Source organism: Colletotrichum abscissum (assembly GCF_030869225.1).
Source record: "Colletotrichum abscissum strain IMI 504890 chromosome Unknown Scaffold_540.1, whole genome shotgun sequence".
In the NCBI taxonomy this organism is placed as follows: Eukaryota; Fungi; Ascomycota; class Sordariomycetes; order Glomerellales; family Glomerellaceae; genus Colletotrichum; species Colletotrichum abscissum.
In genome coordinates, this window is record NW_026850477.1 from 1 (window position 1) to 1056 (window position 1056).

The 1056-nt window shown below is 54.0% G+C and overlaps 1 protein-coding gene across 1 annotated transcript; it reads left to right on the forward strand.

Moving 5' to 3' along the window:
- On the forward strand, positions 1-1039 carry CABS01_17266 (uncharacterized protein; the record flags this gene model as incomplete). The annotated part of the gene is made up of 4 exons (XM_060550593.1): positions 1-82; positions 142-168; positions 248-925; positions 1009-1039. Coding segments are annotated over 4 exons (818 nt in total), but the record flags the coding sequence as incomplete, so codon positions are not given.
- Between the last annotated feature and the right edge of the window lie 17 nt (positions 1040-1056).

Below are 1056 nucleotides of genomic sequence, written 5' to 3' on the forward strand. Positions count from 1 at the left end.
CGAAGCTGTTCACCACGTATGCGGGCCATGAGAATCGGCAAGCAGAGTCCGGCAGGCCGAGGCCCCTGCTGGTTCGAGAGGCGTAAGCATCCTCACGATTTGTGCTGCAGAGCGTTCGAGCTGACTTTGGACCACAAACAGGGCCGAAATAACGTCGGCCGCTCCAGTGTACGTACGCGTCAATTCCATAGGATAACGTGGAAAAATCGCGAAAGGACACGATCAAAGACGAGCTGACATGCGCCAGGTACTTTCCGGCCAAGCGTCTTGGGCCGTCCACTTCGTCATACTATGACGGGCTGGAGATTCCATTGCTACACGCGCGGTCCGAAGCGCTACGGCTTTGTCCTCGCAAGACGGTTCCTGATTACATCCTCTCGGCAGGTAACGGGGTGATGAAGGCAACCCCGAACGGCATGTCGAACTCACTGTCGCGCTTTGCTCACTTTAGCCTGGAATCTCTGTGGGGACACCGGCAGTATCAGAGACTAGGTGGGTCAGCGGGTGAAGCGTTCAATGAGTTCCGCATCGACCCCACTCTCGATATGGAAGCGGTGGCGCTGGACGACGCAGATGCCATAAGCAAGCTGATTGGACAGCTGGACCGAGAATTTCTCGTCAATCAAGACCTGCATCAGCGTGTGCAACAAATCTCGCTAGTCATGATCGCCTCTCTATTCTATTTTTCATTCGACACGACAACGCGAACAACTCGACGCGGTGAGATACTCTGTAGAGGATTCGTCGCTTGTAGGTATGGAGACGACCCATCTGTCACGAGAGTGCTCGCGACTCGGTTCAAGGGACTTTCCCTCGTGGTAGCTGGCAACGAGTATGAGATCGCTGCGGACGAGCGGACCGTCGTGAGCTTTACTTTACCGTCGTGGAGTGTTCCCTTGGATATCAGGCTTAAGTACAACGATGCGTCTTCTTCAATCTCCGGATTTCCACAAACTGCCGACGCCTTACTTGACTTACAAGCTCATAGTGACGGTAGCGTATATATAGACCAGTCGTTGCGGAAGAGGAAGCTCTCTAGGACTGGAAACATATCGG